The sequence below is a fragment of the Gossypium arboreum genome, chromosome 13 (genome assembly GCF_025698485.1).
Source record: "Gossypium arboreum isolate Shixiya-1 chromosome 13, ASM2569848v2, whole genome shotgun sequence".
Classification (NCBI taxonomy): Eukaryota; Viridiplantae; Streptophyta; class Magnoliopsida; order Malvales; family Malvaceae; genus Gossypium; species Gossypium arboreum.
In genome coordinates, this window is record NC_069082.1 from 86,903,160 (window position 1) to 86,929,014 (window position 25,855).

The window sequence follows — 25,855 nt, forward strand, 5'->3', positions numbered from 1 at the left end:
ACGAGTTCTAAATGAAGTCTTATACACGTCAGCCTCCTTAACCTTTAGCTGATGATACCCATACCGAAGATCTATCTTAGAGAAAACCATAGCTCCTTGCAGCTAATCAAACAGATCATCTATCCTCGATAAAGGGTACTTATTCTTGAGAGTCAGCTTGTTCAATTGACGATAATCAATGCACATGCGCATGGATCCATCCTACTTCTTCACAAGTAACACCAGTGCTCTCCATGGAGACACACTCGGTTGAACGAATCCTCGATCCAATAGCTCTTGGATTTGAGCCTTTAGCTCCACCAGCTCTTTCGGTGCCATCCTATAAGGGGCAATGGACACCGAAGCTGTTCCAGGTAGGAGTTCAATACTGAATTCAACCTCACAATCTAAAGGCAATCCCGGAAGCTCTTCAAGAAATACATCTAAAAACTCTTTGACAGTTCTGACATCTCCCATAGAAGGACCTTTAGAATCAGAAATACTAATATATGCTAGGAACGCCTTGCAACCTTTGCGAACCAGCTTTTCGGCCCTTAACGCAGAAATCACATTAGACAAATAATCTCTTCACTCCCCTATCATCGTCACCTCCTCATCCTCCATAGACTTCAACACCAAACACTTAGCAGCACAATCCAATTTCGCACGGTGTTTCACTAGCCAATCCATGCCCAATATAATATCAAATTCCCTAAACAGTAGTTTCATCAAATCTGCTGAAAAGACCACCCCTCGGACTTCTAAGGGCACATCTCTGAACAACTTACTCACCCCAATCGGTTGTCCTAGTGGACTCAACACAATCATTTTACTAACTGTATTTTCAGACTGAATAGCCAACGTCTCAGACACAGTGCACACAACATACGAGTGTGTAAACCTAATATCAATTAAAGCAGTGTATGGTAAATTATAAATCAGGAACGTACCAGTTATGATGTCAAGGGCATCCCCATCCTCTTGCCAACGAGCAGAAAAGATCAGGGTTGGTTGTCTCACCTCAGTGTTTCCAGCATCTCTGTCTGGTGCTTTACGACCCCAACCAAACCTGTTTCCACCTCTGGCCTGTCCTCGGCCTCTCGGTGGCTGCTGACCACTTTCACAAACTGAACATGACCCTGTCTTACAGCTTGCATCTGAGTAAACCCCTGAGTACAGTTCTTAACCTGATGATCCATAGACCCACATCTAAAGTATGCCTCAGTTCGTTTCCAACACTCACCCTGGTGAGCTCTCCCACAGTTGGCACAAGGCTGTGGTCTTGCAACAATACCAGGAACCGCTCGGACTGGCCCATCAAACCTGGCCCTCTTTATAGGCCTTCCAAAAGAATCCAAGGGGCGAATAACCCTTTTATTTCTGCCCCTATCTTTCTCACGGTTCTAGCACTCAGAGCGCTTCACTTCCTCGATAATTTTTCCGCTTCCTCTGTGGGGCTATCAGCACACATAACTCATCCCAGAGGCTATCCTCAAACCTCACACAGTGTTCATATTCAGTAGTAACTATCCCGCGTGCATACCGACTCAACCGTAGAAACTCTGCCTCATACTCTGCCACGATTCTATTCCCCTGAGTCAAATTCATAAATTCCTTCCTTCGGGTGTCTACATAACTTGCTCCTATATACTTCCCTGAAAAGGCTGCTTTGAAGAAATCCTAAGTCAAACAGTCAACTTGTGTACCTTCTCTCACAGTGAGCCACCACTGGTAGGCTTCATCACACAGTAAAGACACTGCCCCTTTTAGTTTTTGCTCTGAAGTATAATCAAGGTCATCCATTACGTATTCGGTAGCCTCTAACCAATGTTTTGCCACATTCGGGGCTACACCCGAAACACCCCTGAAGATTTTCGCTCCATTAGATCGGAGTCGCTCCAAAATTGACCTTCAGCCTACAGATCCAATACTTGCTCCAACAACCCTTTCAAGAACTCGTAGTATTGCTTGAGACAAAGCATCATCCCTAACTTCTCGGTCATGAGACCCTGACTCAGTTACTGGCGAGGCTTGTACCTCCCTAGCCGGTATATGGCCCAATACTGAAGACCTAGCTCTAACACTTCCTCAACCTCTACCGCGGCCTCGTGTACCCCTTTCTCGAGTACCTCTTGTGCTCATATAGATAGCAAATTGTCTGTTTTAATGTCTTATGAATCAGTTTATAATTTCAATAATTATTAACAATGTGTTATGAACATTAGCAATTAGAGTTTGTTTTCGCAGAACAGAATCTTCTACAGTTGTCAGTCATCTATAATCTCAGTCTACTCTAACTACAGAGTTTCAGTGTAATTCTACTGCCCATGGTAGTCTTGAGTAAAATATTTCAGTTCATAACAATAATCAGTGTCAAAAAAACATACTGATTTGGTGCCGGAGACTCAGTGTGCGACATTACCAACCACAACATTTAACATTCAAATCCACAAAAACCTATTCCACAGTCGAGTTTTGTAACTTGAATCTGATACCACTAAATGTAACACCCTAAACCCAGCCTAGACGCTACAGCCAAATTTGCTGTGTTGTATCAAAGCGTCGTTCAAAAATTGAGTTGTCGATAAAAGTTTATTTTTAAAAGTAAAACTTTTTATACGGGGTTAACAAATCATATTGTCACAAACATTTGCTCAAAATATTTGCCTTTGGGATATTAATTCACTTAAATCGCAGAAGCTCTTTTGAAAACTTTGTTGTTTAAAGCTCGTATTCTTTAGAAAATCGTGAATAGTTTGAAAACTCGAGTTTTCCTAGACTAGCAGTTTAATATAAGAAATCAAAATCCCATTAAAAGTTAAAAACCCCCAAATGGCCTTATTACATAGCTAAAACCCAAATATGAAAGCTTAAATAAATTGAGTTATTAACAACCAATCTACAAACGCATGGCCACCATTGAGTCCCTCGCGACTCCAAATCATCTAAGGCTGGGGATTACCTGTACAGTTAAAAGAAGGGTGAATTTACAAAAACTCAGTGTGTAATCCCCTATTGGTCAAAAGTAACAGTGCATACAGTAACGGTCTGGGCCAGAGCCCTATTCATTAACAGTACAGTCTCGGCCTAAGCCCTATGCAGTAACAGTGTAGGCCTATGTCCAAAATAGTATAATCACAATATAGGTATACAACCCAACCCAATCCATCCTGCTCACCACCCGTACCAACCAACTCACCATGTGGAGATTAAATCGACCCACCCAACCACTCATTAATATCGCAGCATAGCTGCTAATAGTAACGCAACATAGCTGCTAATAGTAACGTAGCAAAGCTGCTAATAGTAACGCAGCAAAGCTACTAATAACGGTAAATTTGGCGTAGCCACTAATATCAAAATACGTGGCAAAGCCACCAGAACAGTAATTCCTCCAAATCAGAATCCCAACCCTAATGCAGTATGTCATGTCATAATATTTCATGTATGCAAGGTTTCATACTCAGATACGGTCATGCATATATCATACACTCATCAATTAACCTACCTCTAAGCTATAACAATCATTTCCACCCATTAGGGGTAGAATAGTAATTTTCACCCCTCAAGGGTATTTTGGTTATTTTACCTCCTAGTGTCTCGGTACAGATAATCGACCTCTCAGAAAGTCCACAGTCGCCTCGAATGACTTAAGTAACCTAAACAGACCTAACGGTGTAAATGGACCTAAGACCTATTATTCAGCCGAAGTGGGCCCACACACTCGTGTGTCCGATTTAGCCCAAATTTAGCTACGGCTATGTGACCTACATAACCCAATCCAAAATTTATCACTTATCGTGGATTTAATCTGTATGGGGCCCACGAGCCTGTTGGACCCTTCTAGCTCATTTGACCCAACAAAGCCCTTAACGGCCTATGCCATACACATGACATGACAAACGCAACTACTTCCCAGCTATCAGTTAGATTTATACAAGCGAGCCCACGAGGCCCATTGGGCCCATTTGGCTCATCAAGGCCCAGTACACGAGAACGCTCATGGCGGTCTCTACAGTCTATCACTCATGGTTTGTGGGCTCGGTTTACCCCTCTAGCGGTCGCACGCTCGTGAGGCCTCAAATGCCAAAGTTTTGGCTTTTTGGCTTTTTCCGATTTCCAACAAAGAAGGGCATGAATACACACTTGTTTATGAGAACGCGCTGAAGTCCACGATCACCAACTTTGGCACATCCTGCATTGAGTCTTAATCACTTCTCCCCTCACCAACTCATCTGGTTCGCTCTATTTAAAGCCAGCTTCTCCCCAATGCTCATGTTAGCTTCCCGATGTGGGATTACTTTCAACCATTAGGAAAATTCCTTATTTTTCTTTTTTTATGACCACTTCAACCACAGAGTACCAGTCCAACTCCACCTCCTACACGGCTCAAATAGAAAAATAAATGCTCCATTGCGCATCCCAGGACTTGAACCTCAGACCTCACAGTTACACAACACGCCACCTTGCCACTCCACCATAGCTCTTTCTATGTCACAAAGTATCCTCAATTAATTATAAGGTCTATAGGCCAAAGTCTAGGTTCTTTTAAAAGGAAAACCAAAATTAAATTGCAAGAGCCAAGACTTGAACCTAAGCTCCCTTGCAACCTTAATGATGCCACAACTACTAGATCACATGCTTTATTTTGTTATTTACTTAACACAATAATTTAAAAGGCTATCATCCATGTATCTAGGGTTTTATTCACTTAAAACCAAAATTTTTGCTAAAGCCCAGGTTTGAACCCAAGCTTTCTCAAACACTTCATAGAGCACTTAGCCACTGAAGCAGATACACAGTTGTGTCATTTCCTTACACAATTAACTACTTATATACAACCTCCCTACGGACCACTCAAGGCCAATACTTCTTGGCCCAAATTCAGGGTGTTACAAAAATCAAGTCTTTAACATGCTTCATCATCACATACAACCAATATTTTCTTATGATACCACTAAATGACAACTTATAAACATGTCAACCAAATATCCAAACTTACCTATTTAATCCATCTAACAAATCTACTAAACTTCACCACAAATTTAAATACATACAAACATATATTAGTCATACCAACATCACAAATATGCCTCATTCTCAAATCAATATATATATGTTGGTTTTATAAACAAAATATAATTCATAACATTTACACAAGACAAACTTTGATCCAATCCACACAAAAGCCTATACGTGCCATATAAACCATATTGAACATTTCAAAAACTACAGGAATAAGCTGGATAGTGAGACTTGAATGTTGATCAGATCGTCCAACCTTCCAAAAATCTAAAAGGACATTAAACAACTCAAATAAGCTTAATGAAGCTTAGTAAGGTAAATAAAAATCTTACCGAACTAACTATAATCAAATAATAAAATCATTCTCAATAATTCCTTGTCAATCACATCTTCAATTGATAACTATATCCATTTACAAATTGATACAAAAATAATTAACATATCTTTCAAAATTCGATAAATAAATCACCTTACCAAGACTTTGTCAAATTGAAGAACGACTTATGAATAAAAGTACATTGTTAACAGAAGCTCACAAGAGTTGGTGTAACACCCCAAACCCGGCCTAGATGTTATAACCGAATCCGGTGATGTCACAAGGTAGGGTTTTTTAAAAACAGGGTCGTTTCGTCAAATCATTCCAGTTTCAGCACTCATATTCATTTATATCTATTTTCGAAAGAGTTCGTTTAATTTATTTATTTACCCAAACGTAAGTACAGGGGAAGTCATAAAACGTTTAATTTGGTAATCCTGTTCGTATTTTCAAAAAATCGTTGTTTTAGTAAAAACCATTGCAAATAAATAGTCAAGTCAAAACAAATCCCAAAATAAAATCAAGCAATCTGGAGAGTCCATAAATTAAAAAACTCCATAAATAACCCGTAAAATCAATATAAAATCATAATCATTAACTGATTGTAAACTCGTAGTCCCTAAGAGGCTCCGTCGCACCAATTCGCCTAAGTCTGTGGATTACCTGAATAGAACAAACAAAAAGATGAGAGTTTTCGCAAACTCAGTGTGTAACCCAATAGAAATAGGCATACAATTTATACAGAATCAATATAAACAGTCAGATACAGATTCGGACTCATGTCCATTTCAGATACGGATAATAGATATAGATATGCAGATCAAATAAACTAAATCCTACCCCTATCCTCTACACACCAACTCCGACTATCCCATCACACCATGTGGGGTTAAAAACACCCACCCAGCCCTACACACCGTATCGTACCATTATGACACATATCAGATAAAGTGCAGCCGAGCTGCCAGAATATAGGTGGTGAACACCATACTGAACACTTTCTCCTCATATATAAATCCCACCCCAAAACAAATACAAAATACGGGTACAGATACAGATATAACATGCTTGTCATGATTGTGTACAGATATCAGATATACATATTGTAGAATAATCAGACATGCATAACAATGTCCTACTCAAAACATACTATCAGAATAATAGATCACATAATCTAGGGTTTAGTTAGCCCTTATCGACCCTACGTAGGCCCATAGTCAATCGAAACGACCCATGCAACCTTAGGGAAAATTTCAAAAATATGGGCCCATATGCTCGGGTGGCCCACACGCCCAAATTAGCCTTACCCGTGTGGCCCACATGGCTTGGCCCAGAAACCACACGCCTAAGTGGCATGCTCGTGTGGGCCCACACACCTAATTTGGCCTAGCCTCTATGGCCCATACAGCCATACCCACATCGTCACACGACCATGCCTTCGTCGATCACAAGACATGGCCACCCACACGGCCGACTACACGCCCATGTGGTGTTGACAGTGAGCAGTTTCAGTGTGTTTTGAGGAGCACACCTGTTATGATTTTGATGCAAAACTAGCCCCGAGACCACCAGCACCTAATAATAGAATCCCAAAGTCCTATTAAAAACAAATTTCTAAAAACAATGAAAACTAAATTGAACAACGTTCCACACTTACCACCTTAAAATGACTACACGTAAAAATTAACCTGATGGGGCAAAAACTATAAATTCACTACCTTTACCTACACAACCGGTCACAGAGTTTAGATTTCCTACAATAATCATACTCTACTACAACCAAAAGAATTGAGAGGCTTACCGAAATCGTATGAAGAACAATAATAACAAACAAGAGAGTTGAAGGGAACAGAGGAATAGGGATTCCACCAGAGAAAGGAAGAACAAAAATAAAATTGACAAAAAGGCGAAAAGGGAGCAAAATTGACAATTTTTAGAAGAGGAAAAAAACAATTAAAATGAAAAAAAGAAAAGAAAAAGAAAATATGCCAATAATTCCTTAATTATCTCCCACTAACCCACTACTCATAACTCTCTCATAAGTTTGGCTCCACTAAAACTCTATCATATAACCGAGCAAAAATATATCATCCACACTCGCATAGGGATTCAAACATAATACCTCCAACACACTGACTCCCTTACCGCTCGAACCAACAAGCTCATTCTGATATGAATTAACAGAAAATTTTCTATAAACCCACTCAACAAGGGTAAGGCTTGGATAAAAAAAAATAAAAATTGCCAAAGTGGAAATTAAACCCAAGACCTCACACACACATCCAGAACACTTAACCACTGAAGCAGATAGATATTTGTGTCAAATATTTACGGAAACAGAAACAAATTTATCAAGGCGTTATAGTTGGGCCTTCTAGATACGCCAACAGAAGCTCAAAAGTTGAACAGAATCTCATAAGAGCTGAATAGAAACTCATAAGAGTTTAACAGAAGCTCGTAAAAGCTAAACAGAAGCTCGAAAGAGCTAATCAAAAGCTCGAATGAGCTAAATAGAAAGTAAAACACGAGAGTTCACAACAAATGCTGAACCCCGATTTACTTGGGTAATTTTTCTATATCTTCCATCAATAGCGTCATACGCTAAATAAAGAATGTACTCAAATCCACCGTTCTATTTAACCCGAAAATTCAATTCAATATTAAAATTCCAACAATAATGTATTTTCAAGAACAGAATAAATACATAATACCGTTCATCAAATTTATATAAATATTAAATTTTAATCGTACAAACTTACCTGGATTGAATTGTGATAATTGCAGAAGTTTAGGGACTATTCCGCTATTTTTCTTTTATTCACAAGTATCTACGGAATCTTGATCTAAAATATAAAATTACTCATTCATTAGCATATATTTCAGTTCCAATTCATTTCACAATTAATACCCTTCAATTTTTTAAATGTACACAATTACCCCAAACTTTTACAACTTTTTCAATTTAATCCCTTAACTAGTTAATCTATCAAATTAATTATTTTTTCTCAATTAATAATTTATCTAAATATTCTAGGCCACCATATAGCCCTTAATAAACTAGAAATTTACTACCAAACCCTAATATTTTAACCTTTTCCCAATTTGATCCTAAAATCAATTTTAACAAAATTATTTTATAAAATCATCATACAACAAAAATTAAAGCTCTAAATAATCATACAACAAAAATTAAAGCTCTAAATCCATGTTATTCATCAAAAACATCTAATATTCATCAATGGCAACTTCCAAAATTTTTAATAAAATCAAAAACTAAGGTAAGTTTTAGTTGGACCTAATTGTAACAATCTCAAAAACATAAAAATTTCAATAAATTGATAAGAATTGGACTCCCATGAAGAAAAAATAGGTAAAACCAGCTTAAAACCCCCTCATATGGCTGTTTTGACTGAAAATTTGAAGAAGAATGTCTAGAAAACCTTAAAGTTTCAATTTGTAATTTTAATTTCATAAAATTTACAAATTTACCATTAAATGGCTTTATTTTATTATTTTTTTCTCCTTATGCTGCCTCATCCATCCAATTTTGGTCTAATTATTACTTACATCCTTCTTTATTTATTATTCAACCCATTTAATCACTTATTTATTATAATTAGCAAGTTTTTCACCTTTTTCAATTTAGTTTTTTTAATTAATTGACTATTGAAACGTTAAAATTTTTCAATGAAACTTTAATACTATCTTAATGACACTCTATAAATATTTATAAAAATATTTACGGCTTGGTTTGTAGAAAAGTGGCCTCGATACCTCACTTTTTAAAATCACTTGACTTAGGGTTTTACCACTCAAACCTAATAATTCATTATAAAATAAAAATTACCAATTCAAAAACCTTTTTAAAACCATATTTGACTCATAAATATTAAATAATATTATTTATGAGCTTACTCACCGGATTTGGTGGCCTCGAGCCATTATTTTCGACGCCACTGAAAATCGGGCTATTATGGTTCCTGTTAAAGTAAAAATCTCTAATTTAAGTTTCAAACTAGATAAGTTTGGTGAACACATCTTAATCAAGTTACAAGTAAACTAGAGGCATTTTTTTTAGATTTTTTATTTAAGATTTCCATAAGATTTTAGCCTAGATTAAGACATTAACATGTTTAAATAATAATAAAAAAACCTAGCTCCTAAGACCCCTTAGGACTATCCCCAAATAGGCGTTGTGGGGATGATATAACCTTCCCCACACGTAACAATACTCTTAAGTTCGAAATTTGGTGATGAGATCGAGTCTAGACTTTTAGTGTAACAGCCCGATTTTCAGTGGTATCGAAAACAGTGGTTTCGAGACCATAATTCTGACAAAATACTTTGTGAATGTTATTTAATAAGTATATTTATGAGGTCTCTAGAATCATATTAAATTTCGTTTGAAAAATTTATTTGTTTGGATAGTTTAATATGTAAAAATAACTGAATTGTAAAAACTGTAAAGGTTGAGTGGGATTTACTTAAGCTTAATTAATGATTATTAAAGCCTAATTAAGAAAGTTGAAGTAATTACAAAAACGCCATCAGTATATATATTAAATAAAACCTAAAATTTAAAGAAAAATTCTTATTTTCTTCATCTTCTTCGCGGCAAAGAAAGGAAAAAGCTAGGGTTTTCTAACTTTGATTTAAAGAAAGGGAAAAGCTAGGGTTTTCCAACTTTGATTTTACACTTTAAATTGGTAAGTGTATTGATGCCCCTTTTTTGTAATTTTATGTTTTTGAGTTCGTAACAGTTTAGTCCATCTAAATCGATGACCAATTTGTGAAACTATTAAATGTTATAGAAGTTTTCATTGATGAATGAGGCTATTTCTTAAACTTTTTGATGAAATATGGAGCTTTGTTGATAGATTAGAATATTTTGAAAAGTGATTTTTGATGATTTTGATGTTTAGGGACTAAATTGATTAAATGATAAATTGTATGTACTTGAAGTGAAATAACTACAAATAAGGATTTATATGAAGTTATAGAATATTTGGGCATCATGGTTGTTTAGGAAAAATGAGTAAATTGCATGATTAAGGCCTAAGGATTGAATTGAATAAAATGGAAAGTTAAGGGGCAATTAGGTAAATTTCCAAAAAAAGGAATTAGTTGCATGATAAGATCAAATTGTGTAAATATTCTAATTGATGGAATGAAATTATTATTTTTAGATCAAGAACGTGCTGATAACCGTGGAAAAGGTAAAACTACAAAATAGTCCTTGTATTCTATAATCACCTGCAAATTAGTCTGGTAAGTTCGTATGTTTGATTATACTCCTAACATGCTTACATTCTTATTAATATGCTCTTAATGAATACTGAACCATATACTACAAGTACACTTTAACGAGTCAAATCTTATTGTTATACTGAATGAAGCTCAACCGAGTAAATTATACTGTTATACTGAATAGAGCCTGACTGGGCGAATCTTACCGTCATATTGAATAATGTTCAATCGAGCAAATTCTACTGTTATACTGAGTAAATTTCAAACTAATAGAAATTTATGGATATACTGATGAAAGCTCAATCGAGTAATGCCTACTGAGTACACTGAAAGAATTGGTTATAATTATTGTTGTAAACTACGTATAATGGGAATCTCTATACTTAATATTGATTAGATCTATGTTTGATTGGAAAGCTATATAAATTTCTAAATGAACTTACTAAGCTTTATTTAAGCTTACCTATAATTTATTCATTTTGTAGATCACATTTTGAAGGCTAAGAAGATCGGGTCAATGCTAGGAATCACACTATCCGGGAATATTGGTAGACTTAATTTCTTAGTTTTGGTATATGGCATGTACTAGGACCTTATGTATTGTCTTGTGAAATGCCTAGCTTTTGAGTAATATGTTGTGATATGTTATGCACTTGAACAACTTGTGAACTCTTACTTGTTACTTAAATGTGTTTGAAAGGTCATAGTGTAAAATGGTATGCTATGAGTCAACTTGAGCTTATAATGAAATGGGTGTATGTTTATAGAGATAGATGTGCTTGTAGCAACAAGTTGGGAATGAATTGCAATAGAACATATTGAGATTTCAAGGTTAATAAATGTTTGATGCATAGAGTGAACATGTAAATATGTTAGAGTGTGTTTGAAGTTTAATTGCCCTTTCTATATGTGTATTTGAAGTGTGTAGGTACCTATGCAAAAGGGAGTGCAATTGAGCAAGAGATGGTTCATTTTGGGTTCACACGGCCTGAGACATGGGCTTGTGACTCAACCATGTGAGGCATATGGCCTTGCAACACGGTCGTGTGTCATCTGGTAGTCCTTTTATACAAGTCAATGAGTTACATGGCTAAACACATGGCCCAACACACGAGTATCTGGAGCAACTCAGAAAGTTACACAGCCATGTGACCCTACTCAAAGAGTTACACGGGTGAGGACACGGGCTGGGACATGACCGTGTGTTCCTTGTTCGAAAGTTACACAGCCTGAGAGGTTCCACACAGCCGTGTGTCCCCTATTTTCAAATTTTGCTTCTTTTTCCTGAATTTCTGATTTGTTTCAAATTAGTTTTGAATTGATCCCAAGATATTTTTAGGGCCTCAAGGGCTCAATTTATGGATGAAATGTATGAGAATGATGGTTTATGGTATTTTTGAATTTATTGCATGTTATGATGTTTAAAGGTTTCTAATTGATCGGTAGTACTCTGTAATCCTAATCTGACGATAGATACGGGTTAGGAGTGTTACATTTAGGATTTTTTTCGTAGTATTAATTCTAGACTTGTAGACAACCAAACTAGCCCTAATTGGATAGAGGCGACTTTACGTCAATTTAGGTCCTCTGTGTATAGCTTTGCTTACTAGTCCCTCGTACTCTTATGTAGGCAACATTATGACACATGTAACAGCCCGATTTAGACCCTAATCGGAACAGTGGTTTCGGGACCACAAATCTGAGTCAAAAAAATATTTTAAAATTATTTTTGTGTTTATTATGTGTGAATTTATATCTGTGAAATTTTCATGATTTAATTTTATCGTTTTAGTGTCCAATTAAAAAAAAAGACTTAATCGCGTGAACTGAAAACTTGATTGTTAAAAGCATAAGGGCTGAATTGTTAATGGCTTTCTATGTTAGAGCTTTTATGTTGTAAATAACCCATTTGAGTACGTAACGGCGGTTGTATCCTTATTATATGTGATTTAGTTATTTAATTATAAAGGGTAAATAGGTAAATCAAATGTTAAGTTATATTATATCATAAAACATAAAATAATAAAACCAAATTCATATTTTCTTTACATTGTCAAAATGAAAGAAGAAAGAAAAGAATAGGAAGCTAGGTATTCGGCCATTGTTGATTCAAATTCAAGGTTAGTGTGGTTTCGATTTTTGATAATTTTTACGTTTTTGAGATCGTTGCTTCGAATACTATCCGACCCATGCTAGAATTTCTAATTTTGATGAATATTTTGAGTTTCCATTGATGAATATTTTTGTTTTATGATGTTTGATGATGAATTATGAAATATAAGTTTTGGATTAATATGTTTTGTATTGGAATTTTTGAGGAATTTGAGTAATTAGGGCTAAATTGTAAAAATAATAATTTGAGGGACTAAAATGTGAAATAAATGAAATGTAAGGACTAGTATGATTATAATGAAGGTTCGGCCTAACTATGTTATTGTGAGATTTTGTATATTTTTTATGTAATGCCCCAAATTTCTTTAATTTCGGCTTTTGTAATTGTTGAGCAAGGAAATAACTGAACAACTGAGTCTATGTTATTTTTTGCTTTAAACGTGTTAATTTAAGTGGTTATGTGCTCTGGGATGTGTTTGGGAGGTCTTAAGCTCAAGCTTTAACTTGGGCTAAATTTTGGGTTTTATTTGAATAAAGCCTGACTTTAGGTCAGTGGGCTTATAAGGAATTGTTGGTAGAAACTTAACAGAATGAGCCTGCTGGTCTAGTGGTTAGGTGGTAAAGGAATATGCTTAGGGTAAGGGGTTCGATTCCCTGTAGTGGCAATGGGGATTATTTTTACTGTAAGTTGCAATTAAGAGTTGGGCTTATCAGAAATCTGAGTTGGGGTTTTAAGGGAAATTAGGGTTCATTCCCTTCTTTTGGAATAAAGGCATTCTTTTGTTTTCTGTCATCTTTTCTTTTGTTTTCCCCCAAAAACCTTGCTGCCGAAAATCATCTTTCTCCTTCCCCTCTCTTTTGCTTTTTTTCTTTTTCGATAAGCTTAGACGTATAACTAGCGGTTCTGTCGATTTGGTAAGTATCGCTTTAAATTGAGTTACGTGTTTTCCTTTAGAGTTTGTTTAAAGAAGGATTTTGGTTGCTGTTTAGGGAATATTCAAGGATCTGTGGATCACTAACTAAGTTTCTAACAGCGAGGAATCACCGTTCTTCATTGAAGGTAAGTAGATCTCTCTTTCGAGATTTGGTAGTTCTTAAGGATGTCGATTTAAGTAATTGATTTTGGGTTCGGTATTGTCGATTTTAGGCTTTAGAGTGCTTGTGGTTGGATTAGCAGCGAAAACGAACCAGGTGTGTACTCCAATCGATTCAAAATCGCATTTCGGCGAAAGCCGAAAACGCTACTGTCGATGCCACACGAGCGTGTGGACTGCCCGTGTAGAGGCCGTGTGGCGCTACAAGGCAGTGTGTTTGGCAAGCCAGACCATACGCGTGTCACACGGGCGTGTGACGGCTTGTAGGCCGTGTGCTAGGCACTGGCTCAGGCAAATGGGCCGTGTGGGCCCACACGGGTGAACCACACAGATGTGTGGGAATCTGGGCCAGGCCGTGTGATCCACACGGGCAAAGCCAAGTAGGGCCGTGTGAGCCACACGAGCGTGTGGGCCTACACGGGCAGGGCACGCGGGCGTGTGAGCCCAATTTGTTTGAAATGTTCTGTAAGGTTGCACGGGTCGCCTAAGTCGACGGTGACCTGACTGTAGGGGCGGTAAGCGTTACTAAAACCTCATACTCTGATTGATTACTAAATTGTATACAAAGCATGTTATTATAAGCATGTGTATCTGTCTGATTCTGTATATCTGTTCTGGCATGGTTTTGATAAGATCTGATATCTGCATATAAGCATGTCATGTTATGTATGTTGTATTGCATTGGGTTGGGATTGTTGTGAAGAGAAGGAAGTCTGAGAGGTGATTAGCCTTTTATCTGGCAACTATGCTGCATATATCTATTAAGTATTGTTTTACGGTACCTTTTGGTGTGTAGGGTTGGATGGGTTGATTATATCCCCATACTTGGGGTGTAGGGTTGGGTAGGTCGATTCTATCCCCACATGTTGGACTGGTCGGAGATGGTATGCAGGGTTAGTGGGCATGTCTTCTGATATCTGATTTGCTATGTCTGATTTGTTATGCATACGATACCTACATGGCTAAGGTCGAACTGTCAGTATTCTGTTATCTATTTGTTTGCATGTTGTTTGTGGGGATGTAAACACTGAGTTTGCAAAAACTCACCCCTTTGTTTATTTGTCTGTCAGGTAATCTTAAGCAGTAGAAGCATCGGTGCGATGGAGGGCTCGATGGTGACCACTGTTGGACATTTATGTATTTTTGAGTAACATTCTATTTTGTTCGTTTTATTCTAAATATTTATTTTTGGGATTACAATGTCTTTGAACTTGAACTATTTTTAAGTTATTCCGGGATTTTAAACTATCAAGCTATTGATGAATGAATTTATGATGTTTAGCTTCCGTGATAATGAGATGTGTTCACTTAATAATCTAATCGGAGATTTCACGACCTAAGTAACAATAATGAACTGAACGATTTTTAACTTAATAAGATTTTCTAAAAATACTCTCATGTGACGCCGCCAAATTCGGGCATAACGTCTAGGCCGAGTTTGGAGTGTTACATTTAGTGGTATCAGAGCCAGGTTCAAAACTCGACTGTGAATTTTGGGTTTCAAAGTTTGGTTTAAAGAAAATGATTTGTGAAATGATTTGAAATATTTTGATAATAAGTATGTGGTACACCGAGCCTCCAGCACTGATCCTGTAAGTTCTTTGAAACTCTGATATGTACTGTTTGAGAGCATGTTTATACTGAAAATTTTGTCTGTATTTGTCTGAAATACTGTGTATATGTTAGGAAACACTTTAAGTAGTGTAAACTGGAAACAGTAGTTAGTTTACTACTCGCAAAAACTGACTCTGAAACCCTATACTATATTGCATAAAACATCTGTCAACAAACATCAGAACTGTAAATTGATGTGCATAAAATTTCTAAATACCGATTAATTCGATAGTTGTGATGAGCACGCGTGGTACTCGTGGACCAGGTACTAGGGGCCGAGGTAGAAGCCGTAGAGGGATTCGAGTTGAGTCCTTTGCATCTGATACGATCCCTAATCTGGACACTAGCGTGACGTCGATGTCACCTGTTACTGAGACTGGTGCTAAAGCCTCAGGACCGTGCAACTGGGGACAACATACTGTCCCAGGCCATGCTGCGAATTTTGGAGAGGGTCGCTAGGGTTAATGTTGGATTTAGAGGCCATGGGTCGGTTACGGAATGACTCTGGTTGAATGGGGCTGAGATATTTAGGGGCATCGCTGGAGTTGCTCGGAGTGTGGCCGGGTATTGGATGGAGGCCACAGAGCGCGTAATGGATGATTTGGATTTTACTGATGAGCAGAAGCTGGTGGTTGACCATTAAGGAGGGTACTCAGCCTGATAGGTTGACTTGGGATTTGTTTAAGACCACCTATCAGAGCAAGTATGTTGGAGCTAGCTACATTGACGCTAGGCGACATGATTTTTTGAATCTCACTCAGGGAGACCGTTCAGTGGTCGAGTATAAGGCCAAATTTCTGAGGTTGAGTCGCAATGGGAGGGGCATGGTGACAAATGAGTATGAGCGTTGTGTTCGATTTGAGGATGGTCTTTGTGATAGTCTGCGAGTTCTGATAGCTCCTCAGAGCGAGCGAGATTTCTCAGTCTTGGTCGAGAAGGCCAAGATAGCTGGGGAGATAGAGCTCTCTAAGCGCCAAAACTGTGAGAAAGGGAAAGTTAAGAGGGATTCTGAGTCTACTGGTTCTGGGATGAGGCCTAAGAAAAAGGCCAAGGCTGACGGGTCCGTTAGAGTTGGGCCTACTGTTGCACCTGCTGGGGTGGCGATCTGTCAGCTGTAATAGACGCCATCCAAGCAAGTGTTGGAGATCTACTGGTGCTTGTTTGAGGTGTGGATCGACTAAGCATCGAGTTAAGGATTGTCCACTAAGGGGTAATCAGGTGCAAGCTCCAGTTGTTGAGACTGTGCAGCCGCCGAGAGGAGTACAACAGCCATCTAAGGGTTGAGGACAGGCTAGGGGTCGTAACGGTATGGGTCGAGGTCAGAGAGCACCTGGCAGGGGTGCTGGGACGACTGAAGCGAGGCAGCCTGCACTTGTCTATGCTGCACGTCGCCGTGAGGATGGAGATGCTCTAGACGTCATCATGGGTATGTTTTTTATTCTTAATATACCTTATGTCACACTTGAAACGCACATCCAATACCAACCAATCCAAGCATTCAAATTGAACAAACTTCATCATTCAACAAGGCATATCATTACATGCATGTGTGTTTAAAATCTTACCTTAAATTTACTAGGCAATAACATCCTTTGTTCACATATACTTAACATAACACATGTATATATATATCATGATAACCTATTTAGTAATACCAAAATGAACCATTGCTAGCCATTCCAATGGCTAGATTACAAAACATCATTATTAAGCTACTAAGGGTCAAGTTGTCCTATACATGCCATTATACCAAAATGATTTTACTAAGTATACCCAAAATGACTAGTTGATAGTGTGACAATGCTTCAATGATCTCCAACCCTCGCAAGCTTCCGAGCACCATAAAATAGGGAAAATAAAACAGAGTAAGCATTACATGCTTACTAAGTTCGTATAATGGAAACTAAACTTACCAATCCCATTTATTAAGTCTAAGCATACAATAATAAGTTTTCCATCCATTTGGCTAAATTGCATAAACACATGCATCCAATCAAACATATTAGTCACAAAGCTTACATATACATCAACTAAGAATAAATGAGCTCATCATGCAATACACTTTCAAGACATTATCATTTCATCTCATAATTCTCATGCCATGTCTAAAGTTATATGTTCGTTGAATCATTGAAATTCTGATGGATGCTCAAGTTGTACACTCAAGGTGTACGATTCCATAATCTGTCAATTCTTATTCGATGGTACCCATTAGGGTACTTAATCAAGGAACACACTGTTGAGCCACATATCGTATAACAGGATTTCCAGTCTAGACTAAATCTTTTATGTAACGTATGCTCAAAAGAGTTCAATTAGGATTACTAGTCCAGACTAAACCTTAATCATAACGTTTACTCGAGAGTTATCATATCCGGATTACCTGTCCGGGCTAAATCCTTTCTATAACAAGGTCAATAGGATTACTCATCAGAGCTAAATCTCGTCCGTAAGAATTGCAGGACCTTAATCGTTTCAGGAAAGCGCATATATTCATCAGAATTCAATATTCAATTGGGACTTAACCCTTTTTCACCATTTCAAGCATGTATTGAATTTCTCATGATAGCATTCAAGTAATGTACATCAATATAAATCACATTCCATACAACACAACATTCAATTAAACATATTTACATACCGGATTAAGTTACACGAACTTACCTCAACACTTGTTCACGCTAGAAATATACTAATCCGAAACATTTTCTTTTCCTCGATAACCTCGAATTAGTGTTGTCTGGATCTATATAAATGAATTTAACCATCAATTTCACACGTTTCATATTTAAATGGACTTAATCTACGTCCTATTCAAAATTACCATTTTGCCCCTAACTTTTTCATAAATTCCAATTTCATCCCTAAGCTCACAAAATGAAACTTGTGCAATTTACTCCCTATTCCAAGCTTATCCAAAATCCCATTACAAATTTTCTAGCACATGTATTCATAAAATTTCATAATTTTTCTTCAATTTCACAAGTTTCCATTTTAGCCCCTAAATCATGTTTCCTTCAAAAATCACTTTGTAAAAGTTTTTTATCTATCAACAACCTTTCATTTTCTGCCGTAAATTTTTAATTTTCAACATATACATCCTTGACTAATTTTCCAAACTTTGATAACTATTCAAATTAATCCCTCAAATAGATAGATTAAGTTACCCCGGTTTCAAAAATATCAAAATTACTAAAAACGGGACAAGAAAACTTACCCAATTAAGCCTTGAAAGTTTCTCCCCTCTCTCTTAGGGTTTCCATAGAATTTTAGGTTGAAGATGACAAAAATAAGCTGACATTTTCTTTTCATCTTTTAATTAATTATGTATTTAGCAATTTCCAATTTAGTCCTTGCCCTTTTTCTATATTTCCATAGATGAGTCATCAAAGAAAATCTACATATTTATTTAATGGTCTAATTACCATATAAGGACCTCTAGATTTCAATTTCATAGCTATTTAATCCTTATTGTAACACCCCATACCCGAGTCAGTTACCGGAGTCGAACACAAGGTGCACACAGACTTAACTTAATTGTTTTCACAAATCCATAAAAAAAATTCCAGACTAGTCTGGTTCTCAAGTCCTTTGTCGACATAAAAATCATATCTTGAGTTTTAAAGCTCGAAAATCAGTTTCGTAATTTTTCCCTGAAACTAGACTCATAAGTCCATCAACATAATTTTTCTAGAATTTTTGGTTGGGCCAATTAGTACAGTTTATTAGTTAAAGTCTCCCCTAATCCAGGGTTAGACTACACTGACCTTCACGCATTACAAATTTGATATCTCCCTGTACAGGGCTTCAATACTGATGACGTTTCTTTCTATAGAAACTAGACTCAGAGAGGAATCTATACATATATGGCATGTCTCCTAATTATCTCTGGTTAATTTATAATGAATTTCCAAAGTCGGAACAGGGGATCCAGAAACCATTCTGGCCCTGTTTCACAAGAACTTTAATATCTCTTAACATATAACTCATATGACCGTTTCGTTTCTTCCATATGAAATTAGATTCATCAAGATTCATTTACATAATTTATTCACTATTTAATTCCATTGCTACAATTTTTAGTGATTTTTCAAATCCACACCACTGCTGCTGTCAGCATCTGTTTTCAAGGTAAACCTTACCTATTTCGTGGTTTCCATGGACCAACTAGAGTTTTGTCATACATAGGTCCACATATGATCATATTTAGCCATTCCAAGGGCTGATCATTGCCCAACACTTCCATTCCAGTCCATAGTCACATCATGAAGCCATATATATATACATAAACACAAATGGTCTAATGCCATACTCCACTTTTACGAGCCATTTTCGCATGGTCGTACACACATACATCACAAAACGTGCTTGAAAAAAAACAGCAAAGGGTAGTCCTATACATGCCATATCCAGAGTTCAACTAAAAGAGTACCAAAGGGCTTTGATAGTGTGGATGACTTGACTTGATGATCCCGAATCCGATAGCTAACGAGCAAAATCTATAAAACAGAGAGCCAAAGCAACGGGTAAGCATTTTAATGCTTAGTAAGTCTCAAGTAAAGAAATCAGCTTTGACTAAAGTATTACATTCACATAGCTAAATGAATCACTTTATTAATACACATTCTCATAATCATACTTACTTCACACTTCATCAACATATACACACAAGGTATCAACCTATCTAAGAGCCGAAAGTTCGTTAGTCGATTGAACGAATACTATTTCAAACGGATCGACTTTTCCGATGCACATGTAAACATACCTTATCGTATGGGTTTTTCGAGCGTATTAATTGAATTTATTACAGCACCAAAACGCTCACCTTCAACCGAGCTTCTTGAATTTAGCGGATATAACCACAAGCACAATTGCCTTGGTCTTAACCTGATTTGGTAACTTGCACAAATGCCTTGGTCTTAGCCCGGATATAACAACTTCGCACGAATGCCTTGGTCTTAGCCGGATATAATCACTAGCATAAATGCCTTCGGACTTAGCCGGGTATCATTCAAATGCTCATGTACACATATATCAATAATCACGACACATCCATATTTCATTCTCGTTACTAAGGCTCAAACACAAAACATTTATCCAACCTTTCCAATTTCGGCTCAATAGCCACACACAAAGAGCATGATTTCAATTGACTTTATAACTTAGTCCCTACGCACATTCGTACTGTTCTCCATAATATGACAAATCATTTCAATATAATTCAAGTAGGGTCATTACTCAAGACTTACCTCGGACGTGGTCGAACAATTTCGACGACTATTCACTACTTTTTCCTTCCCTTTATCGGATTTAGCTCCCTTTGCTCTTGAGCTTAATTTAACAAATAAATTGATTTAATCATTTGAGCATCGAAGAGGAATTCAAGGTACTTAGCCCACATATTTTCACTAGACATTAAAGTCACATATGTACGGAAATCATGAATCAACTCAACACATTAGTTAGTACTCTCCTTAGTAAATTTTCTAAGCCAAGAATAGGCATCAATATGCTTGCCTCTAATCGAATGCATGCACACCAATTCCCTCATGTGGCTGAATATGCATGTCCATGTTGAGGCCAATTATACACTTAATACCACACAAAAACAGATACATTTTACTAACTAACGATTCCATATTGTAACTCAATACGCATCAATCATTTATTTCATAACCAAACATCATCATATGCAAATATATACCTTGAGATGGTATATATATGTCATACCAATACATCATGTGCAAACATGTATATCTATATATATATATATATGCTAGAGCCGAATCTCAAAGTTGCTTATATCCAAATATAAACATATATCCAAAGCTCAAATCTTACCTACCATGCAATATGCATAAATCACACTTATGGATATACCATGGCCGAATACACCACAACACCATACTGTTTCGATTTTGGTCACGGTTGAATAAGGAACTTAATGCCTCACTCGAAAGAAAAAAAATGCTAAAAAGAAGATTTAAGAGTCATCAATCCACCTTCACATGCATCATTACAAAGCTTCATTTTTAGCATGTAAATGACATCAACACCAAGCAAGAATGATGCATCCATGGCCGAGTGTCATTTCCATTACCTAACAAGATTTCGACCATGGGCTAGGTAGAACTCAAGCTACCAACTAAAACATGCATGCATCTCATGGACAACATCAAACATACCTTAGTCTAACAAATCACCATAGCCGATTGTTTCAAGCTCCTCCCCTTCCTTTCTTTCCTCTATTCGGCCAAGGATGAACCAAAGGACACACTTGTTTCCTTTCTTCCTTAGAGTTTTCAGCCAAAAGAAGTGACAATTGATGAACACTTTTTTTTTTCTTCTTTGTTTTCTTTCTCTCATTCACGGCAAGGGGGGGCATGGATGAGACCATTTTTTTTTTCTTTCTTTGCCCATGCTCTTTATTTTATTATTTCTAACATCAAGCATTCACCCAACATGTTTTATGACATGTTTTGCCCATAATTCTTTGTCATGGCCGGCCATTAGCAAATAAAAGGGGAAATTGACATGCAAACCCCTCATTTTTGCATGCATGATCAACTAGTCATCACAAATTTCCCCATCATACTTTCAAAGTTTTCTACTAGGTCCTTTCTAGTGAAATTCACATTTATAACTCTAAATTAAAACATCAAAAATGTCACACATGAGTTAACACATATTATAGGCAATAAAATAAATATTAAATTATTTTTATGCCTCGGTTTTGTGGTCCCGAAACCACATTCCGACTAGGGTCATTTTAAGGCTGTCACACTTATAGCTACTAGAATTCAACTTTCACATTTTATGCGATTTTAGTCCTCCTCGTAATTAAACACTTAATCGATAAAATTTTCATATCAACATTTTCACACGACATGCCTATTATAATACGGACCATATAATGAAACAAAAATAAACCTTATGTTCGGGTCAGATTTGTAGTCCCGAAACCACTATTCCGTTTTCATTGAAAAATGGGCTATTACACTCATGGAATCTAGTATAGGTGATTTAGGCTACCTAAGCTACCCTTTAAAACTTTGATTTGTGGATAATTGTAGCACATCAAACCACTCACCTTACGACCTTAGCTTTAATGGAAAAAGCTCAAATTAGTCTTTGTTTTCCTTTTTCCTTGCTTGTAGAACCTCCCAACGAGTCCAATACTTTGTTCACATTAAATATATTACAAAAACATTATAAAAAACCTCAAACTCATTTAAATCATATAAAAAAATACAAGCTAAATCTCATCTATCATACTTATCGAAAACTAGTTAGTTTTGCCAAAAATGTGATTTCACCACTCAAATCTAATTTCTAAACCTTAATTTCGATACCGAACATCCTAAAAATTATCTAATTACATATTTAAGCCTTCAATTTAGGCCAATTACATAGATCTCGTTTTTCCAGAAAAATCAAGCTAAACATGTTCATTAAAAGGGGAAAACGTCCAAATTCTTTGAATTCCTTAAACATCTTTCAAATTGACTTTAAAAACATTTTAATAAGGTCAAAATAAGTTGAAAATAGCTTTGAAATCGCAACTTATCTTAGTAAAACGAGATCCACCATTTTCAAGCTTAAAATCAACTTAAAATCAAATGATTTATTGATATCTTGATTTAATCGATTAAAACTCAATTTGAAAAGCTAACACACTTAGTTTGATCATGAAAATTCATAATGTTACCTTAATTTTTCAAAATCGATGAGCTACGAAGCTAATCGAGTTTTGAACGTGTCAAGAACTTTAGAGAAATTGAGGTTGAAAACAGAGTATTCTTCAAAATTGAAGAGAGATTTTGTGTTTGGAGAGCTTGAAAATCAAAGAGGATGAACTAATATCGGGAGAAAAACTTGGATTTGGTGTTTCGTAAATTTTTGAAGAATATGATGAATGAGAGGGAAGGAGACAATGGGGGTTTTTAAAGAAGGAAGATGAGATTTTTTTTTTAATTAAGGGAAATTTTCATTTTAAAAACTCCCATTTTCCCCTTAATTTAAATTTTTTCAAACCCAATTTTTTTTAAAAAATTGTTTTAACTGAATTAATTTTCAAACACTCAATTTTAATTTCTTAACCTAAAATTATTAATTCTATTTATTTTAATATTTTATTTAATTAATTCCTAATTATTTTAATGATCTAACTTGATTACAGCTTTTAGTTCACGGAAACCCCCGATTTACAATCCTGATTCTACTAGCTCGGTTTTTGGAATGTGACACCCAACATCGAAATGACCATATATACAGCCTAAAGCAACATCAATATGTCAGTTATTTAAACCAAAACAAAATCGATAAAATAATAATAAACATCCATCATTCCTAATAGTCTAAAATCATATCAAACCATCAACGATATAATAAGAATAACTAACCAAAATTCTACCACATTGCCTTAATTCCCACAGTTCAAGAATAATAATAATATCACCTACTTAAACACTAACGACTGACTTGGATCACTTCCTTGGAACCACACCGTTTATACCGGGAATGCTAATTATCTGCAATGGTTTAGAATGGAGTGTGTGAGCTTAAACAAGCTCAGTGAATGCATAAAATTACCACAAATACACATAATATCATACGTTAAACGAAAGTCGTAAAAGACACATGCTTAGCAGTGTTTAACTACAGTGTCAAACTAACATATTTATGCATCGCACACCAATACATCTAACTTTGTATTCACATACTTATACATGCATCATATTCCACAAATAATTCATTAATCGATAAATTGACAACTTGATACTATGAAACATAAAATTGGGCTTTATCACCACACATTGAATACATGGATCTCCAACACACCAATGACTCGAAGAGTCGAACATATCGTAAAAGTGTAGCATCAAGCTAACACTCTCTAACACACCTACATATCTCGGTGAATGCGCTCACATTCCCTTATCTCTCCAAATTGTCTCGAGCCTCAATGCCCAAATTTACAACACAAGGGTGAGTATGCCAACTATATCCAACGGTCTCAAAAGGTCACAAGGCCAAAGCATCAACAATTATACACATCTTTATTTACCATTTCCTGTACACTTTCATTGATCATTTGCATTATACACACAATATCATCACTATCACTTGGCATGTTTAACATGCTCACAACTGATGCATTTTGCAATAGCTAACACAACATATATCACATGTCATAGTAACACATAATATTACTCAATCCACATCACATGGTCACAATTTTCATAAAATAAATGAGATGAGTAAAAAAGCTTACACTTGGAACTTAGGATAAGGGTTTAGGCTACTCCTAAGCTCCTATTTAACTGTATGAATCGTGTCTACAAGCAGCAATTTCAAAACACTCACCGTTCACATTTTCACTTATTTACTGAAAGCTTAAACCAGTTTTTCCTTGACTTTTACTTTACTCGAAGAAGGTCCTAACAATTTCGAAGCTTCACACATAACAACCACACAATATGCACAATTAATTTACAGCTATAACCACATCTTAACAAGCAAAAACACAAATCTAAAGTTAGTTCCTCTTGGAAATGAAATTTCGACTAGCATAATTGAAACTCATATTTCGTAATCCTTACTCATTCACATGGCTTAAAACCAATTCTAGACGTCTAATTACTCATCTAAGAATAGTTGTCAACCTTCAAACCACCCTAAACGGCTCTGATTCATGGTTTGGAAAATTCCACAAACATGGCCAATTTTTAACAAAAACTTAACAATACCTTCAAATTCTTTAATGAAACTTTAAGGAGAGTTTAAAAACCTTCTAATAAAAACAAAACAAGTTTAAAAACACTTTGAAATATTAATTTCATTCAAAATCCCGATTTCACCATTAATGACAAAAATTTCAACTTTCTACCCAAATCCTTTTATTCAATGGCTTAAAACTCGATTTAAATGGATAGATTACCTAAAACACTATTAGGAAAAAAACATTTCCTTGATTGGGGGAAAATGTGCATTTAATAGAAAATTTGAAAAACTCACAATTTGAATGACAATGGGATTTAATGGTGTTCTTGGTGTTTCTCTTTAAGTTTGAAAGCGATTTGGAGTTTGAAATTCAGTAGAAATCAAAAGGTTTGGAGTTTTGAGGATCAAAATAGGTGAATGATATTTGGAACTTCAAGCGATGGAAAAAAACAAGTGGGGGAGAAGGGATTCATGAGTTTCCTATAGGTGGAGGGGAAAAAAGGTATGTTTAAAACTTTGGTATATTTACCTTTGTCATACTCTCAATTTTAATCCATTTTTCAAAACAGTCCACATTTTACAATTAAGGGTCTTTTTCACATTATTTTCACAAATTTATTTAGTTTTCAAAAATCCATGGACGAAGACACTTTTGGGTTACCACATTTCTAAATTCTTGAACACATTTTTGAGCCAAAATTCATAAACTACCCTTAAAACCTCTAAACCCAATTCCAGGATGTCA

The 25,855-nt window shown here is 36.1% G+C and overlaps 1 protein-coding gene across 1 annotated transcript; it reads right to left on the reverse strand.

Moving 5' to 3' along the window:
• Nucleotides 1-201: 201 nt before the first annotated feature.
• Nucleotides 202-1,782, reverse strand: LOC128286823 (uncharacterized). Its single transcript, XM_053024551.1, has 5 exons — nt 1,686-1,782; nt 1,478-1,643; nt 1,000-1,320; nt 589-880; nt 202-522 (listed from the first exon to the last, which is right to left on the reverse strand). Exons 1-5 carry the CDS (start codon nt 1,780-1,782, stop codon nt 202-204), a joined length of 1,197 nt encoding a protein of 398 aa, XP_052880511.1.
• Nucleotides 1,783-25,855: the final 24,073 nt, after the last annotated feature.